Genomic DNA, 20,960 nt, shown 5'->3' on the forward strand with positions numbered 1-20,960 from the left:
CCAGTTTAATGAACACTTGAACTTCAAATGATCTGATTAAGGCATCTTGTAATCTGGGCAAATGAGGGCCTAGAATGTTAGCTGAAAAATTCAACAGCAGCGAAGACAAGTGGACCAAGTAATAAAAACTCCTCTACACAATGCATAATGTCAGGGAACTGACATCGGAGGGAGAGGCGAAGGGGAGGCTCCCAGATGATGCTGGCGAAGGACCCAGCAGCAGGGGGAGAAACAGCTCAGTAGAGGGGGAAGCCAATCAGCGCGACACCAGGGATAAAGGGAGGCAGACGGGGGGAATTGGAGAGAGGGCTCCAGGACTCTTCACTGGACATCAGTGAGGAGAGCCCAGGTCCTCCGCTACCCACGCCTTCCCTTCGCAGAAGACTCCCGCGCAGTGAGAGGAGGAGGAGACTGGGTGCCAAACAACTTTTATGTTGGAAGAGGTTCAAGAAACGCCCACTGACGGATTCTGCCAGTGACTGAGGCAGCCACGAAGTGAAGGGCTGCGCAGTCAAAAAGGTTTAATAAGGCAAACTAACCGAGAAAGGCACCAGCTTACGCACGAGTAACTCATACCTATTACACATAAGAACATTTCCTAATGCAGGGATAGTCAACTTGTTGCCCTCCAGGTGTCTGCCAGAAAGTACATGATGGGACTTGGGAGCCCCACAATACTAGGAAGGCAACACATTGGCTACCCACATCCTACTGAGTCCCTATCAATAACAGCACCGTAAAGGAGGGTATCAGAAGTAGGGGCTGTTTTAGAGGTTGGGGCAATGGCCACTGTAGACACAGGTTTCTCTGAGGAGGTTCCCAAATTATTGAACTTACTCCCAAACCTTATGTGCCTATTGCCTTTTTTTGCTGGGAAGGAGGCATCTTTTAGGTGACGGGTGAAGTCTATGGTGCTTCCTCATGCCTCTAATGGCTTTCAATGGTACTTGAGATTCAATTTAAATTATATTTTTGCTATCTTGATGGTGGCTTTTAATTGCTGGCTCTATCAGTTTGTTGGCTGTTTTAATTTGCCATTATTAATGTATTTTTGTTTTATATTTTGAGCCCCCTGGATACCATCTGGCAAAAGGCAGGATAGAAAAGACTGGAAAAGCAAACTATTGGTTACTGAGTCAACCTATTAAATAAGTAGATAACACATACATTTCTTAAAGGTGCTCAACTGTATTCCTGAAGGTCCATATGGGGTTTTGAAGAAAAGGTGGATTTTAGGGGAACTCTTTTGTTGAAGGATTGAGGATTGGTCAATACAATGTTTTTCTAACTCTACAAGTCTTCCAGTTAGTACTACTATAAATAACCAATTTTGTCCACCTTGGGATTGCAGTTTTGGGGGAAGATACAAAAGATCAGCACTACTGCAAATTTCTGTTAAGTGGAATGGAAAACCAGTTACCCAAGCAGCTTACAATACAGCAAGATACACTGAACGTCAGCACTGCAAGACACCTGGCTAGAATGAGTGAAATCTATGCAATTCTATAGTTGTTATAGAACTATAGAAAAGGCGGGGCGGGGGAGGACCTGATACACCAAAGCTCAATTAATTCTAGAAAGAAAATGAAAGCAATATTTTAATTAGAGGTAATTAAGAGGCATAATTTACCTCTTCTGCACAGTTTGCAAAAGAGCTTTATGAATGAAGAAACAGAAGCATGAGGGTCAAATGTACAGAGTGAGACTCACGAGAATTAACAATGTTACTGAAAAAAACTCACAGTTTTGATAGTTGGGGGGGCTTCACAAATTTACAACAAAACTGTCAAGCAATTAAGGCAAGACACTTTGCACACGAACTTAAACTGCTAATTAAAAAACCCTTGCTTAATTGACTACATTTGCATATCATTCAACTCAAAGGATAAATGATTTCGGCAAGACACTCTCTCTCTCACTTCTCTTAAGATAAAGCAAGCCTACAGGTAAAACAAACAGGAGGTACCAAGCGACAGGAGGAGCTTCAGAGAACGGAAGGTGTTGGCTCCTGTATATTAATAAACTGTTCTTCAACAGCATCAACAATCTCCTTTGTGTTTTCTGGGAATAACTCCTTCAGAATAATTTTGCAAAGCCAAATGTGGAGCATCACATCACAAAGACTTGCTAAATGGTTTGTACACCCACCTGGGCATGTACTTTTTTACTGTCCAACTCCTTCACCATAAACTGATTCAATTATCCTCCAGCAAGAGAATATCCCCACCCCCCAAAAAATACTTTTCTTTCTTTTGCATGCCCAGAACTATGTTCCAGAGTGCAAGGACAACTAAATAGGGGAGATAGGACAGCAAAATTGACCATTTCAGCGCTACCCCCCCAAAAAAACCCCAAAGACATTTTTTACCTTCCTCAAAAGGAAGGTTTAAAATTGGGTTATCTTGCTGTATCCTTGCAACAATCCTGTGAGGTGGACCAGGCAAGAGGAACTTGCTTCCCCAAGTCCAATATTCTATTCACTCTGGCTGTTGCAACATTATGGGTGGTTCATTCAGGCAAATGGTGTTTGAAATGCAAGTGACAGCTGGCTGCCCTTCCAACAAGTCAGAGACAGTCATGCTGCGAAGATACAACAGTGGAAATAGCCTAGACGCCGCCATTGCTTTCTGAAACACTAACACCTACCCATTTTGCACACTTTCCTCAGCCTACAGGGAACGGTCATAGCTCAATGGCAGAGCATTCATCTTGCGTGCAAGGAGGTATCAGTTTCAATCCCTGGCATCTCCCATTGGCAGTCAGTTTTAACAATACTGAGCTAGGCAAACCAATGATCTGACTTGGTATAAGGCACATTCCTATGTTCCTACTGTGCTGGAAACCCGATTCAGAACCCACAGGCAGGCATACAATGGAGGAAAACGCAAGGTTCCTACTGGCCATCAGTGAGAAACGGTTGCACCACCACCTCTATTCCACAAAAGGATTTAAAATACCACATTGCTAACTCTGCTGTTGCACAAATGGCATCTAATCTTCTCAGCCAGAGCAAAGGAATGGCAAGAGGCACATAAAAGGTCTGAGATTGCATCTCAGGGCTTGATTCAGACACCACTCCAATGTAAATCAAGAGCAGAATCGTTTGAAGTTGATGGTGTTACGCCATCCTAAAACCAACACTCTCAAGATTGGGGTTAGGGTCTATGCCTTCCAATCTTCCAGAGAAATGAGTTAGGTGTTTGTTTAATGAGTTATGCCCTTTCATCTCCCAGCAGGCATTAACATGCCTTTTTTCTTCTTCTTTGCTCTGGTTTTCCAGAAAACTGCCTTGTTATGGACTGGTTGTGGGCAGCGCTAATGGTAAGAAACAAAAACAAAATCTGATTCTCACTTGCTGTAGTCTGTGTATAAAGCAGGATGTCCCCTTTGCTACTGCATGCCTGCTGGTTTGCTCTCCCTTGCTGACTGCCTCATCTCCTCCCTATCTCCTATCAATCCAAGTGGGACCTTGTTTCCTCCCTGTCACACAAGAAGCTCATTCAGCAAAAGGGAAGTCCCAGGATGCATTGAGGCTGTGCAGAGTCTGGAAGGGGAAAGGGGAGGGGAGGCAAAGTTTAAGACTGCATCCAAATGAAGGGGGGGAAACGCCGATCTGGTAATGGCAACCTCACAGTTCAGAGAAGGCATTGTTCAGTGCCAACCTTCTATAAACAGATGAGGAGTGTGGTAGGGCGGGGGGAGTTTTCCCAAGAAAGCAAATTCTGGTTTGCAATTGACCACAAAATATTTAGCAGCAACCTTTCCAAATGGTGACTGGTGCCAAAACATAAATAGGCCCCTTGAGGGTCTTCCATTATAATTAACAGAGCAAATTTGGCAACCAGTTATACATTGTGGTAAGGTCTTTGCAGGAAACCAATGCAGGGAATTTTCACCCAATGGGGCCTCGCTGCAAAACACTCTGGAGAAGTTCTAAATCTTTCCCCCTTTGGGGGATTTAACACACACATTTCTCCCAGAGGCTGGGAAGTAGATCATTTTACCACTACCCTTCTTCCTTGCTTTGTGACATCACTATGGTCACTGTGGCAAATAATTGTGATGTCACAGAGGATTATGATTTCAGAGGAGTGAGCCTAGGGAGAGCCTAAATAACCACAGGTCTCTTCTGAGTAACAAAGGAGCTGTTTTCATGCAAATCTGACAAACGAATACAGGCACACAAATAGAAGGGGCTCTTTTCAAGGTCTTTGACTGACAAGTGTAAGCTATCCCCAAAGAGCCAAGATATTTTACACACAGCCAAATGTATGAATCTGGCATCCTCATATACATAGTGCAGCTGGGTGAGAGGCCCCAAATCCCCAGATGCTTCATGTGGAAACAACACCTCTCCTTGTGTGAAAAGACTCCCCCCCCCCCCTCATCCAGATTAACAGTTCTGTTTAGTTCCATTCATGGATTCTCAACTACTCAAGTGGGGTTGCTCAGCTCTGCATTATGCAATGCAGAACTGGCATGTCAGTTTACTAATGCATATTTTAGGTTATCACCGATCCTAAGCCTATTTAGACTTCATAGGGAAAAGACTAGGGGACAAGGGGACAGAGAGTGTGAAAGAGGTTTCCAGTTTAAATATTAAAACAGATTTCAAGATATTTATTGATGTTGCCTTACAAGAATACTGCAAATGTAGTATGTGCCATTGTGATAAGATACTCAACAGAAACAACAGTGGCTTATTAGAAATAATGGTTTGCTAGAATCTGTGTTCTCAACTTCTAATTTCCATACACAAACATAACTACGCACAAAATTCCATGTGTAAGAGTCTACACAGTTGCAACCAACCATGGTTTATGTGACTCAAAAAACTACATTTGGGGTGTGAGTCTGCAAAAATGCTATGAACACTTATAAATGCTTAATATGTTATTCTCAATTCCTTTAATTTCCTGTCACACTTTTAATCCACTCAAAGAAAGAAGAGAAATGGAACAATTTAAAAATGAATTAATGTTCAAGTTATGAAGCAAAGATTTTTTTAAAAATGCAGAGATTCCTTCAGTTAACCTTCTTTGTGTAGTATCACATTTCAGTTGTTTCTGTTCTGTCAAAAGCCCCAAGCATGCACTCATGGGTAAAATTATACAGCAGAAAGGACAGTTGTGGGTTTTATTTATTAACTAAATCCTACTCAGAGTAGATCTATCGAAATTACTAAGCTTAAATTAGTCATATCCATTAATTTCAATGGGTTTATTCTGAGTAAGACTTGCACTAGATAAAGCCATGTAATCTTTATTTCTGGACCTTGCGCATGCTGCTGAGCCTGCAACACTATTACCATGAATAAAGACCTCTTGCATATAAGTAAGAGTTGCTGTAGTGTTTTGAGACAGGAGCCTTACACACTGTAGGCATCAGGAAAAGAACGTGGATTAAGAATGCAGGGGATAAGAGACCCTTTTCTGTTAATGAACAACATTTCTTAGAAATGCTTCATTTAAGTGAAAATACATTCATTTCATAGAAGCATAGAACTGTAGTGTTGGAAGGGGACCCCAAGAGTCATCTAGTCAAACCCCCATACACACACTATTTCAGATGAGTATTCCTTCCAGTAGGTCCTCCTACACACTGCTCTGCAACACATATATGCAGATAGACAATTTGTAAATATTGGTAACTAGAAGTGAATAACATGGTATTCATCTGGTGCCAAAAAGATAACAAAGTTGGCACCAGCTAAGCATATATGAGAAGCAGGTTCAACAAGAGAAAATCTCCAATCCTGAATCCTTGTCTGCTTCACATCATAAGGTAGAGAGTGCCTCAGAATGTCTGCTTGGTGTTGGCCTCCTTTTTGTAGAGAGACCCATGTGACAACCAACTTTTCAGCAAAGTTATTTCTATTATCCCAAGCCTTTGAATATCTTCTTAACATGTTAGTGTTACGACATCAACTGATGTTAGTCTCTACTCAGTTTGATGTCAATTGGTTTGTTTTAGCATATGTGTGTGCGTCTTCTAGGTTTTTGTATGTTAAAAAACTGCTTGTATTTGCTGCTTGGCTTGTTTATTATTCTGAACTGTTTGTGTTTTGACATTTTTCTTTCCACTCTTGTTTTATATCACTTGTTGTGCATCATCTAGAGGCTGATTACATAAGGCAACAGATAAATGTAGTGAATACTCTTAATGCCCCCACAGGTTTGTACAGAAAGAAGAGAATATTATCAGTATCCCCCAAACCTCTCCCATTTGCCAATATCCCTTTCCCCACTGGCCATGATGATACTGTGCACACATTTGTAAATAGCCATAAGGGTAACATAGCAGTGAAACAGAAACAATGTTCCTATGAGACACACCCATCACCTTCCCACTCAAGGCAGGAAGTGGGTTGACTCCCCTCACAACTCAACTGTATTGCTCTGTATTGCTAGGGTTTCAAGCTGAGGTCCTTCTCAGAGACTGCCTGAATGGAGGCAGAAAACCCCATACCTTAAACTTTGTGGTTTGCGGTACAGACGCTCAATAAAAAAGGACCCGCTTGGGATGTGGTGACTGAGACGTAATGATGGCACGTTCTTGGAACTGGAAATGACTTACAGACAAGGAAATAAAAATCTAGACTTCCTATTAAAACCAATCCACACTAATATATGAAAAAAATAGGGTTCACAATAAATTCTCAAAGCAGTATAATGCTTCTGATGTTGAATGTATTATTACGATAGACTCCTAATTCCTAGACCTATTAATTAAGAGTTTACCTCCAGGTTATAAACAAGGTGAAGAAAATGCCATAAAGTATACTTACCTTGTTTAAATACGCAAAACTGAATCATCCAGATTTCAAATAGAGGTATAGGTGAAGTAATATAATTCAGTACCTATTTTACCCTACATGAGGTGCAGCTGAAGATTTTCAATCCACACAGGAACAATTACCAAAGCTTTGGGACACACTGAACTAGCCAACAGCTTTAAAAATGCTTCTTAAGAATAACCTATTTCACTGAGTGCCAAGTTTTATGTCTGAAAAAACTAACAGCCACCTATGTACCAGGTAAGAGGACTCTCTAGAGATGTTGCTGGACTACAACTCCATTCACCTCTGACGAATGACCATACTGGTCACTATGGCCTATATTAAGAAATTTAGTGCTTGGTACGCTTATCTGCCCCCCTCCCACTTTGATTTTCGGGCACCTTATTTGTCTACCTTAACCATTCCAAAACTCAGACGGGCCTTCACACTGGCCAGACTAAATATGTTACCCTCGGCTGTTCTTGAGGGTAGATATCAAGGAACTTCATTTGAGAACCGGCTCTGCCCCTGTGGAGCTGGCTGCGTGGAGACTGTGTCACACGTCCTCTTGTCTTGCTCCCTATATAAAGATCTCAGAGACGAGACCATCGCGCCGCTCCTGTCTGCCATCCCGGGCCACTCTTGCGAAGCCAAGCTGTTCTCACTCCTGGCCGACCAGAACGGCTTGACAACAGAGAAGGTTGCCAAATTTGTCGAGAGAGCAATGAGATTGAGAGCTGCTACCTGAGTGACATTAGCGTCGTCGCCCAGATTCCTCTCCTAGGATTTTACTATTATTATCGTTATGTTTTGCTACTATTATTTTGTCGTCCCCTAAAATGTATTTTATATAATTGACTTTTTAGTTTTATTCTTTGTGTGTCGTATTGTTGTTTTATTGCTATGGCCGATGGCTGACGCAAATAAAGATTCTTTATTCTTATTCATACTGGTCACTGGGCTGATGGAAGCTGGAATCCTATCACATGTGGAAGGCTGCGGGTTTCCAATCACTGGTTTAGGTGCAAATATATTTAAGCATGCTCCCATGAGTTTACAATCCCATGGCAAATGGCCAGCTGGCACCCATACCTTACAGAAGCAGTGTGTGCTTACAAATACTATACTCTGTGGGGCAAACATCATACGGGGGTTGGCCATCTCCTTTGTTCCTTGCTTGTGAGCTTCCCAAAAACAGCAAGCCAGCTACTCTGGAAACAGGATGCTGGGAAAGATGGGCATTTGGTCTGATCCAGCAGGACAGCCCTTATGTTAGCACAAGGATCATAAAGAGGAGAGCCTCACAACAATTAGCATAGTTTGGACATCTGATTTCTTTGCAGGATAAAAAAAAATGGCCTGAGACATTGCCATCTTGTATAATCACACATTTAGAGAGCGGGGAGTGGGGAGAGACTTAAAACACAGCTCAATATTTTGTATGCATCCAGGAGTTTGTTTCCACCCATCATCCTCTGAACAGATCCCTGTGCCATATCACAAACAGCTTTTGAAACTCCCCTGAATTTCAAAAGCAGGTTGCCATATGGCATGGGGGTGGAAGGGATACTGTTGAAAAGTTCAAAAATTTAGACACAGTTCTTTGGATCCTGGCCAACAACTTTAAAAGCCGACATAATCCAATATTGAAGAAAAAACTTGTTTCTATCCTTGTTTCTAATTTTTAGAAGAATGCTCCTAGGCAAATGTTGGGCAAAAGTCAGCAAACAAGAGCTCCCTGAAGTGGCTGAACCTTATTTCAAAGTCAGGGATTATGTCAAGATTATGTCAACACTTTTCTGAAACTAGCTGTTCTGTGTGCTTTTGTGCATTCAGCCACCAAAAGAAGATACTGGACCAATGCTAGTCCTACTCAGAGTAGATCCACTGAAATTAATGGGTATTATTAACTTAGTTTCATTAATATCAATGGGTGAATAATAGCTAGGTACAACCCATTGCTCTTTATATTTAAAAAAAAACTATTCTGGTAAAAGAGGATATTAAACAGGAATGAATGTTCAAATGTTAGGTATCAATGCAAATATAAAGTAAAAAATTCCTCCCTATTCTTTCAGGTGTCCATTTAAAGATTTAAAATAATAAACTGCTTGCAAAGCAAGCTCCACAAAATGTAGCAAAGCTGCTTAAAATATATTTCATTTTAAAGCTTGAATAATTTAACAATGGGGGAAATCCACCTTAAAGTTGCGCAAGCCTTTTGGAGAGTGAGGATGAGGTTACAGTTTGTGCAACCATTTCAGTGAAGAGAGAGGAAGGAAAGAGTCCAGAGATCAAAATCAAGGGGCTGGCCTGACACCTCCCTGGGCAGAGCACAGCATTAATAAACCACACAGAAAAATTAATGGGGTATGCTTGAGTTGAAAGACAACAGGCACTTCTGGGGTTCAGGTGGGCCTCGCTTCAAGAGCAGCTAACCTGTCATTGAATCTGGAAGGATTGCTCTCCTGAACCCATCCGCATATACTGGAGCCTCTGTTATACTTAACCCAGACTTCCTAACACTTGATATCCTGTCTGCTATTTCAATGCCCTTACTCAACTGTTTCAGACAGACATTACACAAACTGGCTGGTGGAAAAGGGGTTGGGAAAGCAAGCAGCAATCTGAGTCTATGACCTTATTCTTTTAACATGATACCACTAACTTAAGCAGAGGTTGGGGGGAGGGGGAGGTATGGAAAGGCACAAAAATTACTCTTTTCACTACTCAGGCCTGATCTTGCCTAGTCAGGCAATGCCACTGGAATCCACATCAAGATGCCACCCATTTCTTGCATTAGTAGCAAGAAACTGCCCTTACTATTATGTGCTGGTGCTTGAATCTTCTTAGTCACAAAAATACATATTAACCACTGAGGGTTTTGCTAGAGACGTTTTGAAAATAATCCGCCACTCTGAACATTTCTTCTGTAAAGAAAATGGGTCATGGATGTGGGGTGGGTAAGTCACTGGGCACTGTTGTGTTGTGCTGTGTTCTAATATGAACAAAAATGTTTCATTAAATGCTCAGCTGCTACCCAATTAAATAAATTTTAATTGAATGTACACGTTTTAGCTGATTAATCTATTGATTGAACCTGCGTATGGGGGGGGGAAACACTAGGTTGTATCGCATCCATTCACAGAAGGAAATTGCACTGACAGAAGGAGGCCTTCCATTCATTGGACACATGATTGAATGCAAATACCATTCTTCCTTTCTTTTTACAGAAGACACACACACCTCAGTGCAAGCATAATCTTAGAAGAGGAATTCCCATCTTTCATTTAGAAAAAGTTATAGTCCGCTTAATCACAAAACTCTAAGAGGTGTGCGTAACAAAATTATCAATAAAACACAGCTAACATCCACAGAACTTTTAAAAATACACAAAGCATTAATAAAACACAGATAAAAAACACTAAAACAAACATAAATAAGTAAATTATGTGTCTAGATTTGCTTGCTGAAATGGAGGGGGGGAAACCACAAAGTTTTCAGCAGGCATTCTAAACAATACAGTGAGGGTGCCTGCCACTCTCCTGGGAAGCTGCCATATATTAAATCAGTCCCATGGTTCCATCTAGCCCAGTACAGTAGGTCCAAAACTTCTGCAGAGGTTACGTTCTGGGGACCCACACGCAAAGGCAAAATTGTGCAAGGAAGACCCCTGGAACCACTCCCTCCATGCAGTCATTCCTGCCTGTTCAACACCGGCATGCTGAAAGAGCAAGATCGCAGGAGCCTCTCATGGCCTTCCAGAGCCCTCATGTGACCTTCGTATAGGCCAATAAGCAAGGTGGAGGGCTTAAAATGCTCCTTCCATGCCAAGTTTCCCTGCAGTTTTAAAGCCCTCTCCCTTGCTTTCTGGGCTCTAGGAAGGTCATATGAGGGCTCTGGAAGCTCTTATGAGATCTCACACAGCTCCTTTTCCCCAGTCTCTCATCCTCTTTCTGTTTGTTTTTCGCCAAAGCATGCAAGCTTGCAATTGCATAAGTAAGTTGCACAGAAGTTTGGGGCATACTGTACTGTCTACAACGACTGGCAGCAGCTCTCTAGGGTTTCAGGCTTGCACTACATGGAAATGCCAGCATTTGAGCCTGGGATCTTTTGCAAGAAAAGCATGTGAGCTACAGTCCTTCCACTAACAGCCTAGATATTGACCTTATAATACTTTTTATTTGTAGAATGTACATCCTATCTTCCCAGTCAAAGCAGTTTATAAACTATGCTTAGAGTAAATGCCCCTCTTATAGATACACTAGATTCTTTATCCTTCCCTGTACTCTTAAATATTTGTCATGAAACCTAGAGCAGGGGGGGGGGGGACACAGCATGCCTCCAGTAAGCAAAGAAAAGTTGCCCTTCATGGTTTCCCCCACCCCACTTCATGTAAAAACAGTCTCCTCCACCCCCATCCCAAATCAGCAGTGTATTAATGTTGGTCCTATTATTTTCCAGGCTCCTTGCAAACTGAAGACCATTGTGTGAAAAGTTGCCTGAGGCAGCAGAATGGAATGCAAAGCTTACCTGCACAAAGATGGAAATGTTTTCTCCTCAGGTTTGAAAATATATATCTTCCTTTCCTATATATAATGCCTTCCTTTCCCCCCATGAGAAAAATGTGGAGAAAGGAACATAAGCAATTAAATTTTACATAGGTCTTACTTAGCGTTGCAAGGTCCACCCATACATTTAAAAAAAAATTACAGCCAAGCATATGTATTAAGAAATTGCTTTTACTAATTGACAGGCAAATTGATTTATGTTCTAAGTCTACTCTGCTAAAATAAATTAATGTTATTAATTGGCGGCAGGAGTGGAGAAGGTTCATGAACCATACCAGATTGGAACCATGACCAACACATGCTTCCTAACTTTGTGGGTGACCCAAGGCTTCACCACAGAACTGAACAGGAATTTTTTTTAAAGCAACAGGCTGGCTTATATTGCATGCTGCCCATTCACTCCTGCTTCCTATCTCCTCTAGCCAATACATGCCAACAAGCCACCAGCCAGATGCCTGCAGGCATACATAGAGCATGCACTCCAGGGCCAGCCAAGGCCCCAAACTGAGTCCACTTCCACACTACATGCTCAGCCAAACTATGGCTTAGCACATACACACAATGGCTCCCAAGGAGATCAAAGCTGCTTTGCTCCTCCCCAGGGTTTTTTTGGGTCATTGAAGGATGGTAGTATAAAGCCAAGAATTGGTTTAGTGTGTCACCTGAGTCCACAATTCAATGGTTACAGGTCATGGTTAAGGAGGAAGGACCCTAAACACAATCCTGGGTTTGGAGACAACACACTAAGTCAAACTCTAGCACAGCTGCTGTCCCACAATGGCCTAAAAAGCCTAGGGAGGAGCACAATCCTTCACATTCATACCTGCACAATTAGACATCTACACAAAGGCCTGGTTTGCAGAAGACAAAGAAAATTGGAGGGGGCACATGCTGTGTGGAGGTGTGTAACCATCTCTTCTTTAAGGCATGCAGCAGTTCCAAGGTTGCAGTGGTGGAGAGTCATTTCGCCTGGAGGGCACAAGGAGTTCTTTTTGCTGCTGCCGCCACCACAAATTCCCAGCTGGCTGGATTACAACCACTACAAAATGCAAAAAGCCTCAATGGTCTCACAAGATCACTCCAAAAGCTGCATTACCTCAGCATGAATAGGTTTCCGCTCTTTGATCTCTTGCTGCTACACCTTTCACTGGCTTGGGAGGGATTGTTATTATTATTATTATGAAACAGAAGCAGGAACTTTCGCTGTGCTTGTTTGCATATGACAATCCAGAACATTCATCCTACCTCAGGGAACACCAGGCCTGAGGGAATGCTGCTGCATAGAAAGGTGTGTATCTGCTTATTTCCTCTTTTCTTCCCTTAATCTGACAGCTACTTCAGACATGGGTTTTTTTTCACAAAAGTGTTCAGGATGAAAGCCATAACTGGCAAGAGTTTTCCAATGACTGTACACAGGAAAATAATCAGGTGTGTGACTTCCAGGCATTACATTTTACCTGTTTCCCCTCCTCTCCAACATCCATGTAGGAAAAATATAAAGCATGAAAAGAACAACCTTGATTTTATATAGTTTTACTGAACATGCGCATTGTGCAAAATGTGAACACAGAAAGCTGCCTCACACTCAGTGTAGCTCAGGATTGTCTGCACTGACTGGCAGTGACTCAGTCTAGGTTTTCAGACAGGGAATTTCTCCCAGCCCTACCAGAGATTGAACCTGGGACCTTTGGCATGCAAAGCAGATGCTCTCCCCTTGAGCGATGGCCATTCCTACATGGCCAGTGGTAAGGGATGATGGGAAACTACAGCCAAACAATATCTAGAGGGCACATTAAAGACTGCAATTCCATAGCACAAACAGAGGTTTCTGGGGATTGAAACTAGGACCTTTTGCACGCAAAACATGTGTTATACTTCTGAGCCATGGCTCCTCAAACTGAATGTCAAATTATTTGTAGTGTTCCAAATGGCAACCCAGATCAAATGACAGGATCCCAGGACTACATGGCCTGCGAACCAACAAGGCCCCTTCTAAGCAGCATGTTTCATCACCACAGTGACATAGCAAACAGGAGAGCAGACATGTATCAAACAGACTGTGATTGGAACAACATGGGCAGGAGGGGGAAGAGACTGGTGAAACTCATTCTTGAACAAAATTATTTTCACATATACAGTTGACCAGGATGCAGGAACCAGTTAGAAGATGAGGAAAGACTCTTGGGGGGTGGGACAGGGAGGAGGGAAAGCTCAACAATGAATGTGTTGGAGGGGGCGGGGGAGAAGGTAAAAGAACAAAGTCCAAAAGGTGATGTGGCTTAGGGGATTTGAAGAACTCCACAAAGGAATGATTAAGCCCTAGGAATGCAAACAAATAACATGCTAGGAGAAACCAAACTCAAGGTGGGAGGTACCAAAAGAAGCTGAAACACACACACCCTTTCCCCCTCCTAGGGTTGCTGCATGGGTAGAATAGTCCCAGGTGTTACTGAACACAAAAGTATGCCAATATGTGAGCACAAGAATTGTCTTGCAGCAGACAATTGCACCAAACTCCAGTATTTTCTTAGATAAGCAAATGCATCTGGGAGGCTTGCAAAGGAAAGAGTTATCCTGTGTTATTGGAGAAAGGTCATAGCTCAATGGTATGTAGAAGAGTCCAAGTTCAATCCCCAGCATCTCCATGTGGGGCTGAGAAAGACTTCTCGCCTAAACCCTGAAGAGCCACTGCCAGTCAGTGTAGACAATACTGAGCTAGATAGGTTGCCTGATGCAATACAAACCAGCTTCCTATGTTCTCAGTATCTGAGGAGTCAAGGGGTGTATTGCCTCTGCTTATGGAGGGAGAATATCACTGGGCTTCAAATTACAGCCCAACATCAACTTTTGCATATGCAGGCAGAATCCAGCAGCAGGAGAAAAATGCATCTCACAGACCCACCACAGAAAGCTTTCAGCAACTCAACAAAGAGACATCAGGGACATTAGGTTCAGTGGAGTTTTCACAAGGTGTAGTCCATGGCATTTACAGGCACAGCTGACAAAAGATCCCATCTGAACCCCTGGAGAGCCAATGTCACCAGTCCTGAGCTAAATGCACCAGTGGTCTGACTCAGTATAAGAGCAGTGATGGCTAGTATCTACTGTGATTGGTAGGAATGAATCCAGAGAGCCCAGACAGTAGATAGGCTCAGCGCTAATGACAGGAAGGGTTAACTAATTCTGATTTTGTCCCTATCCTCTTCCCTGCTGAATTCTGCAGGGGTGATACTGAGGAGAAGGAAGCTGGCACCCACTGAACTTGCTTTAGATTATAAGGAGGAGGCTGGCTGAGGGCAGAATGTGGTTGGTGAGGCAGCTGCAGCTTCCGCTGGGTATAAGGCAGATGTGTTTTTTTATCTCACAGTCCACTTTGGGGAACTATTCTCCAAAGCTTACTGCAGGAGAGCCACATAAAGTCATCTTACTACCAACTAACTCCCACAAACCCTGGGGGGCGGGGTAGGATCACCCCTACCTCTTTGTATTCAAACAATCCACATTGTCCCCATCCAACAGCTGGGACACACTCCCAAGAAGGATCATCATCATTATTATGCAGGGCACACAAGGCAAAAACCCACAGAGGCCCATGATTTGCAGACAGCTGTGAGCAAAAGACACACACAGAGAGCTTAAGGATGAGATGCAGACAGAACTTAAACATAGTAAATGCAAACAGCCAAACACAAGATTGGTTAGGTTTCCACCACCATTTCCTCCCTAGGCGACCTCAATTTTATTTCAATGTTATTTGCCTCTGGCCACAGTCTACCAACCCTGCAGCTCTGTGTGTGTTTGTATGTGGTTATTGTTTTGCTCCCAGCATGGCTATCTGCTACAGCACAAAACATGCAATATCCCTTTGGCTATGTCTGATGGAAAAATGAATGGGAGAGAAGCAGCTTTTTGTTGGGATGCCAGACAGGTGGCCTACCTGCCAGCAAAGTCTTCTCAAGAGCAAAAACACAAGTTCTTCTAGCCATAGTTAAAAGTCTTGAAACAACTCACCTTGGGAAGCGAGGTGAAATAATATTTCAACTCCATCCCATTCTTGGGGCACAGGCAGAGATATATGCATATCCTGGCTTTCTTTCCACCACAGCTGCCTCACAACTGAGGAAAAGCAAAGGCTGCCCATTTCAGTCTGATGGGAAAACAGTATTTCAAGCAATGTATTATGGTCAGTACTGAGACCAAGGTTTTAATTTGGTCTCAAGCTTCACACCAATCCTGGACCAATTTGCTGGATGCCTTAAAAAAAAAAGTAGTGGGCCAGATACACACACATACACACCCTGAAGTTACTGAGAATTTCTATGCTAGTTTCTGATTTCTTTCATAAATCAATTCATTATTCTCTTTCATATATCCAAAAGTCATTCAGAAACACAATTGAAATGGTAACTGAAAACCATAAAAATGGAAGTCCATTACAATGGGGGGGGGGCTAAATATGTACAAACAGCTATGATTAATATGACACTATAAATAAAGTTGTGCAAGAACACTCAAGAGTTTAGGCACAGAAATATTATTTCTTTGTGCTTCCCAGAATGGAAAGAGAAGTTGGTTGTCCCACAAGCCTTCAAAAAGATGCATATTTTTTAAAAATGTGCCCCTGCATTCTCAGTGCACCTCCACTTTCCATTCATATGCCCCAAACAGCCACTTTTAGCATATGATTAGCTGAAGACAGACAAGCCATTAGCAGCACATGATAAATAATGTGGGTCTTTAGACCTACAATAGCTCTTATGCTGAATCTGTGGAGGAGGAGGGGAACTAAGGAGAAAACAAGAACTACTTCCTTCACTTTGAAAGGGGAAATAGCCAAATAGACAGGAATGGAAAGATATCCCAAAGCCTGGTGGGTTTCTGTTGCTGTTGCTGTTTGTATGCGCATTCAGCCTGTTTCCCAAAAGGAGAAGCTGCACATGCCTTTATCTCCAGATGTATGTGGGTGCTTGCACATTCTCTCCAAAATAGGTGTGTGGGAGTTTAAAGGGGAGCGGGAAGGGGAAGAAGTCTGAACTGAACATTCCCTTAATAAGTATTAAATGAGTCTCCTTTGATACCCTATAATTTCCCATGACTATCAAAAAAGTCTGTGCAGTTAAGGAGTTAACTAGACCTTTCTCCTTTGCTGCACCTTGCATTCTTTTGAATAATCAGATGTCTTGTCTGACCCTGGGCATTTTTTTCAAGCTACCCCATAGCATAAGTACCCCCACTGAGCAGGACTGATGCCAACACAAGGTCTCCCCTCCCAACTTTCTCACCCAGTCACCAACTTTGAGAAGTCTGGAAATTGAATACTGCTGCAGATTAAAGAGTACCTAGCTGTCTGGCTGGGCAGACTCCGCAATTGCCTGTCATACTTTAAAGCTTGCTGCAGCAGTTGTCCCAGGACACATCCATTTCCTTAGTGTAAATATAACCCATACACAAACTAGCATCAGGAGAGATGCTACAGAGCACCAAAAATACACTATGTAGTCTGCACACATATATCAACAGCATCTGCAAGTACCCTGGATTGGAACATCCTGGGATCAGTGGTGGCTGGTGCCTATTGTGACTGGAAGGGAGGAAGGCATGGAGCCCACACAGTAGATGCGGTCAGAGCCAATAACAGGGAGAGCCAACTAATTTTAGTTTTGTCCCCATCATCTTGGCTGCTGAGTTCTGCAAGGGTAACAATGACTGGAGGAGGAATCTGACAGGCAGTGCCACCCCCTGGACTAGTTGTAAATCAGAAAGCAAGCAGGTGGGGGCTGGCTGAGGACAGACTGAGGTTGGTGGGGAGATGCCTCATTTGCCCTAATGGACCAGCCTCCACTGTCTGGAATCTATCTGGTTGTGTGTTTGTTTATCCTGCCAATGCAATACATTTAGAAGCTTTTCAGCTCTCGTTTCAGTCACTACATTTGTCAAGTTTTGAGATTAATCCTAAGGATAGAAGCCAGTGATTTCTGCCTGTAGATAATCAATTCATTCATTCATTCAATTCATCTTTCCTTGCCCTATTTGTAGCACCACATATACCTATTTGAGTTTGTTAAGATGCAAAACCCAAGGGCAGAATATGGTAGGCCACCTTTTGTGTCCTGTTTAAACAGGAATGTACAGTACAGTAAAATGTACAGTATTTAAGTTTGCAACAAGAAAAGTGAACAGAATAATGGTAAATGTGTGGACTCCCCCCCCCCCCGAAAAAGACAGATTGGTTACAAGGATTTTTAAACAAATCCAATTTTGCTGCTGTGGTTAAAGTCCAGTAGAGAGCCCTGCTAGTCTACAGAAGTAAATATACCCCAAAATAAGAAAGACCAAAGGGTATATTTCAAAAGAAAAAGCCAGCTCCCTTGAGACTGTTTGAAAAGAAAAAAGGACAAAGCAGCCCAATGTGATTCACCTTAAGAACCTATCAGCACAATCCTATTTCTATTCCTAAATAAGTCTGACAGAGTTCTTTATTCTCTAGAAGTACAATCCTAAGATCCTTTTCTGATTACTAAGTCCCACTGGATTCACTTCTGAGTCTGCACACCTAGGGCCATGCTTCACCAAAGTTTGCATGCATGGTATAAGCATCCTTGAGGTGAATGCAGCAGGTTTTTCCAGCTGCTCTCTCACACACATTACTCCTTTCAGAAAGAGTTATGTGGGACTCTTACAGCTAGATGCACATTTACCTAGGAAGTAGCCCAGTTGAACACAATGAGGCTTATTTCCCAGTGAGCATGCAGTGCCTTCTCACTACATAGCTCCCAATCCCTGAGAGAACAAGGTCTATTTAAAACAGTTATCGCCTGAACCACAGACTGGTGGGAGTCCAATAAGAGATTATATACGATCCCTTCCGGGATCCTACTACATGGTTCAGGCAATAGCCACTTAAAGTGGCTATCTGTGGGACCGTGTAAAATATGCAGCCAATTCTATCTGCATTTTTATTCAGAAGTAGGTCTCACTGGATACGCATAATAGATGCTAGAGATGCACCAAGTATCTAGCTGCAGAGTTTGTACAGTTGCAATCCTTACTCTTGCCACCGAAGTTCACACACTTTTTCCTTTCTTTTTAAGCAATCTCGGCAGAGTTTTTAAGAGCCCAATCCTCTAGCGACCCCATCCCCAAATTTAAGCGCCGATCCCTCAAAACCAAATCCAAGCGGACTCACCCTGGGTGCTTTCCTCTTGTATCGGTTGTTGTAGTCGAACTTCTCCTTCATCTCATCCAAGCACTGGCCCAGCCTGGCTTTCTCTTCTTTGCCGGAGTAATCCTGGCTGAGGAGGATGTAGGCTCGCCAGTTGGCCGAGTCGAAGCCCCAGTGGCAAGTCCGGTTCTCCAGGGACTTGTGCGAGTGGATGACAAACTTGTGCGGCGGGTACATGAGCCGGCAATCGAGGCACTGGATGCACGCCGCGCCAGGGCTGCTATACAGCTCCGGCACCAGGAGCCCCTTGCATTTCCCGAAACATTCGTGGTATACCTTGAAGCTCCGCTCGGTCAGCTCCAGCTCGAGCGCAGCCCCGTGGTGGCTCCCGGAGAACTCCTTCTTGCAGCGCCCCGGCGGGTAGGCGCCTCCGTAGAGCAAGGCGTTGCAAAGCCTCTCGGCGTCCGTCTTAGTGATGAGCCCGCAGGAGGGCGCCGAGAAGGGCAGGATGCCCATGACTTTGAGGATCTCCAGCTGGTCCGCCGTGCAGCGGGAGCAGTAGATGTGGAGTTCGTCGCACACTGCGTTGATCTGCTGCAGCGAGAAGTCGCGCAGGACGGAGTTGAGGATCTGCGGCAGGCAGAGGCGCTTCTCGCCGCCCACCACGAAGCACGAGATGGTCTCGCCCTCCAGGACGGTCTCGCAGCGTTCGGTCGAGCGGTCTGAGGGCATGAAGAAGGGCCCCGGCATCACCGGCGGCGGCTGGATGGGCGGCAAGTGGAGCACAGGCTCCGCCGAGGAGGACGTCGAGGACGAGGACTCCTTGCCGTTCTCCCGCTTGTACAGCAGCTCCTGCGCCCAGCGCGCAGAGAAGGCGGCTGGACCACCCAGCGAGTTCATGGAGCTCAGATGAAACTGTTCCAAGGTCTTCTGCAGGCCGGGATGAGGCTGGAAGCTGCTCCTTACAGTCTCCATTTTAGGTTATTTTGTGGTGGTCTCCCGCCTTTTTATTCCTTTTTTTAAACAACAACAATAAGAAAATAATAACTCCTCCTTTCTAGGTTTTTCACCAAAGGCAATGCAAAAAACTAAACCGAACCTCGCTTAAAATCTTTTCCAGGCTTCTGTTTTTCCTTTCCTTTAAAGGCGAGAAACGCCGCTCTTCTTAAATTTGTTGTTGTCCATTGAAGACGGCGAAGGAGAGAGGGAAGCCACTCAAGAATCTCATATTATTCGCCCCCCCAAAAAAGAAATACACGTTTCCTCCCGGTGGGTTACTTTTGGTCCGCTTTTCCAAACACCCCCTCGATAAGTTTGGGGTTCTTAGTTGTTGTTCTAAATACACTGGAGCAAAAGAAGAGCCAATCCAGGGGGGAAATATTTATATCTTCGGGGAGGGGGAGAGGAAAAAGTTATAAAAAGAAAAAGCGCACTGCCTTCTCAAAGAGTAGCTTGCCCTCCCACCTCCATTCAAGCCAGCAGTCTTCAGTTCACACAAACACACACGAGGCTCAAACAAAACCGACTGATCAACCTCCCTCCCTCCCCCCCCTCAAAAAAATTGCTAATAAATCTGTAGCAACAACGTGGAAAGGGGGCTGAAGAGAGTCAATAGCACCAGAGGGTCTTGAAAGATGTCCAAATAGCAGCGGCGTCGGCGTCTGGCGTTGGGGAAGTCAGCTCCTTTCTGTCCATGTCCACCAAAAAAATGTTTTTTTAAAAAGGAAAATAATAATGTGCGTGTGTGTGTGTATTTTTATATAGAAGGTCGATCTCCGGAAGCGGGATGATGTAGTGTGAGGCAAAGCAAAAAAATAAAAAAATAAAATTAAACCCCCCCTTCCTTCCAAAATTCCGAGGCGGCTGCTACTGTAGCGAGGCGTCTCCTTCCTTCTTCGCCCCCTCTTGTTCTCTCTGCTACTCGTGGTCCCTTGAAACTGCGGGTGGGGGTGGGAAGAGAAGATTTCCTTTCTTTTAAAGAGTTGCTTCGTTCTTTCTTTTTCTCTCTGGCTGGCTTTGCTTTCCGCCTCTTCTCCTTTTCAATGTGGGAGCCGTGGCAGCTCACATCCTCCCAACTCCACGCTCCAGCCCAGACTGAGGGTGTTTCAGAGCTGAGCTAATGCAGGCAGGCAAGGCTGGCTGGCTGGCTGGCTGTGCACTCCTCCCCCTCCGCGCCCCCCCCACCTCACTGTTTGTTGGTGTCTGCCTCAGCTCTTGAATCCCAGCCAAGAATGTGACCAACTCCCCAGGCTGAGCTCTTCCAGGAACAGGCGCCGCCTCCCTCCGGCTCTGTTCTCATCCTCCTCCACCTCCTCCTCCGAGCCGCTCTGCAAAAAGGCAAGCGAGACATAACACGCCTGCGCGCGCGCGCACACACACACACCGGGAAACAGAAGAAGGCGCGGGCGGGGGGCAGGCAGCCCAGAGCTGCGATGGGGAGGGTAAAGTG

General features: G+C 44.0%; 1 protein-coding gene across 4 annotated transcripts in view; it reads right to left on the minus strand.

Annotated features, from left to right (window-relative positions):
• The window catches only part of SKI (SKI proto-oncogene), a 148,665-nt gene extending 127,924 nt beyond the window's left edge, over window positions 1-20,741 (minus strand). For 2 of the 4 annotated variants that reach the window (XM_081201516.1, XM_081201513.1), the window contains exon 1: window positions 18,536-20,739. In XM_081201516.1, the coding sequence (XP_081057642.1) occupies window positions 18,536-19,486 (951 nt within the window). In that variant the 5' untranslated portion in view covers window positions 19,487-20,739. Of the gene's footprint in view, window positions 1-18,535 lie in introns of all 4 variants that reach the window. The other 2 variants (XM_081201514.1, XM_081201515.1) reach the window with 2 other exon arrangements.
• Window positions 20,742-20,960: the final 219 nt, after the last annotated feature.

This window comes from Podarcis bocagei, assembly GCF_964188305.1.
Source record: "Podarcis bocagei genome assembly, chromosome: 7".
Taxonomy (NCBI): domain Eukaryota; kingdom Metazoa; phylum Chordata; class Lepidosauria; order Squamata; family Lacertidae; genus Podarcis; species Podarcis bocagei.